This window comes from Gossypium hirsutum, chromosome D01 (genome assembly GCF_007990345.1).
Source record: "Gossypium hirsutum isolate 1008001.06 chromosome D01, Gossypium_hirsutum_v2.1, whole genome shotgun sequence".
Lineage (NCBI taxonomy): Eukaryota > Viridiplantae > Streptophyta > Magnoliopsida > Malvales > Malvaceae > Gossypium > Gossypium hirsutum.
This window is the reverse complement of record NC_053437.1, coordinates 58682878-58684898: the sequence shown is the minus strand read 5'-3', so window position 1 is coordinate 58684898 and position 2021 is coordinate 58682878. Positions and strand designations below refer to the sequence as shown.

At 34.8% G+C, this 2021-nt stretch overlaps 1 protein-coding gene across 1 annotated transcript; it reads left to right on the top strand.

Annotated features, from left to right (window-relative positions):
* LOC107921397 (protein DMP3) lies at positions 1-974 on the top strand. Its single transcript, XM_016851252.2, has one exon. It carries the CDS (start codon positions 193-195, stop codon positions 859-861), a length of 669 nt encoding a protein of 222 aa, XP_016706741.1. The 5' UTR covers positions 1-192; the 3' UTR covers positions 862-974.
* The last annotated feature ends 1047 nt before the right edge of the window (positions 975-2021 follow it).

Sequence of the window (2021 nt, the reverse complement as noted above, 5' to 3'; positions counted from 1 at the left end):
ACAGGAAATTCCGTGGAAACAACCAATATTTCTGAGCAAAAAAACATTCAAGCAACAACCCCAAGGCTTTCTTCAACTTTTAAGCAACAACAACCTTTAGCTTAACAAATACTTTGCGCAGTATCCCGTCGTCACAACCGCCGCCGCGACCATTTTACATCGAAAATCTAGTGAATTTATTGATTTCCGGCGATGTCGGAAGCGTCTCTGAGGCCGAGAGTTCTGATTTCCAAGCAAACATCTCAATCAGAACCACCAACAATAAGCAGCACCACCGAGAGTGAAAGACCAAAACCCCAACCAAGGCCGCCGACTTTATCTCAGCGGGCGATCTCACAGACCTTAGCAAGCACCGCAAACTTAGCCAACCTTCTTCCTACAGGTACCCTCCTAGCTTTCCAACTCTTAGTGCCAACTTTCACCAACAACGGTTCGTGTGATGCCGCCACCCGCTCCATGACGCTCCTCCTCCTCCTCCTCCTCGCTCTTTCATGTTTCCTCGCTTCCTTCACCGACAGCGTCAAGTCATCCGACGGTCAAGTATATTACGGTTTCGCCACATTCAAAGGGATGTTCCTGTTTGACTATCCCGATTCTAAAGAGTCTGACTTACCGGATTTGAGCAAGTATAGGATCAAGTTTATGGATGGAGTTCACGGTGTTTTGTCTGTGCTTGTGTTTGGTGTTGTGGCTTTGAGAGACAAGAATGTGTTGAACTGTTTCTATCCGACACCTAAACATGAAACTGAGGAGGTTTTGAACATTGCACCGGTTGGAGTTGGGCTCATTTGCAGCTTATTATTTGTGGTTTTTCCGACAAGAAGGCATGGAATTGGCTACCCGGTCACGGCTGGCAAATAGTTGCTCTTCTCTTCAATCTTCCCTTCTTCTGTCTCCATGTTTATTTATTTATTTATTTTCTTAATCAATTACAGTCTGTGACACTGAAATTTGAGCATTGATTATTTGGTGAATGGAATAATGTTGACCTTCTTGCTGTTTAATGTCTGCTTTTTATATATGTTTTTTTTTCTTAATTTGTCTGATTTTTTTTAGTAAACTTTGATTTTACTTGAAAAAATTTAAAAAAATTAAATTTTGAATTATTCAAATCGAGTTAATCAAATCAATTCAATTTTTTTTAAAATTTTGAGTTTGAGTCGAATTAAATTCGAATAATTCGACCAAAAGATATTTTATATTTTTACCCCTTCTACGTCCCTAAAAAACTGTTTACTTTCCCCATCTCCCAAACCCCCCAATGTTTGCCCTATCCTCACCCATTATCCCCAAATCAAAAAGTCCCTAAACTAAACCATTTTCTTCTTCATCACTCATCGGTTTTTGAAAATTAAAACATCTATCTCGTTCGGCTATCTCTCACTCATCTCAGGTTAAAACCATCCTTTTTCTTCATTATTTATGGTACTTTTTTGAAAATTTGTTTGTTCGGAAGTCAAGAGTCGTTGAGATGGATGAGGTTAAAGGAATCCTCCTTTTCCGAACTTTAATAAGTTTTAATTTTAGCCATTGTCATATTTTATACTCATTTTAGTCTCAATTTTAATAAGTTTTCATTTTAGTTACTTATTTTATCTGTTTTTTTAAATTTAAAAAATTTAGGGTTTGATAAGAAATCTAAATTTTTTTTCAACTCAGTTCTTTGTAAAAACCTAAATTTTCCTAAAGTTAAAAAAACGATTTTCCCTAAAATTAAAAAAAACTAAAAAATAATTTTGTATTCTCCCTAAAGTTGGAAAAAACTAAACTTAGGCTTCCCTTAAAGTTGAAAAAGTTAAAAAATAATTCTAAAAAAATAAAATAAAGGAAATGAAAAACATAAAAAGTGGTTTTTCCTATAATTTTCTATAAAGTTTGGACTTTTCCATTTTACTGGAAAAACTAAAATTAATTCTAAAAAAAGTAAAAGAAATTAAAAGACAAATTGGTTTTTCCCTAAAAAATCAGATAATTCCTTGTAAAATCTCTTTTTTTTCCTTTACTGAAAAACCTAAAACCAA

Coding starts and splice junctions, on each gene's coding strand:
- LOC107921397 (XM_016851252.2), top strand. CDS start 193: ATGTCGGAAGCGTCTCTGAGGCCGAGAGTTCTGATTTCCAAGCAAACA.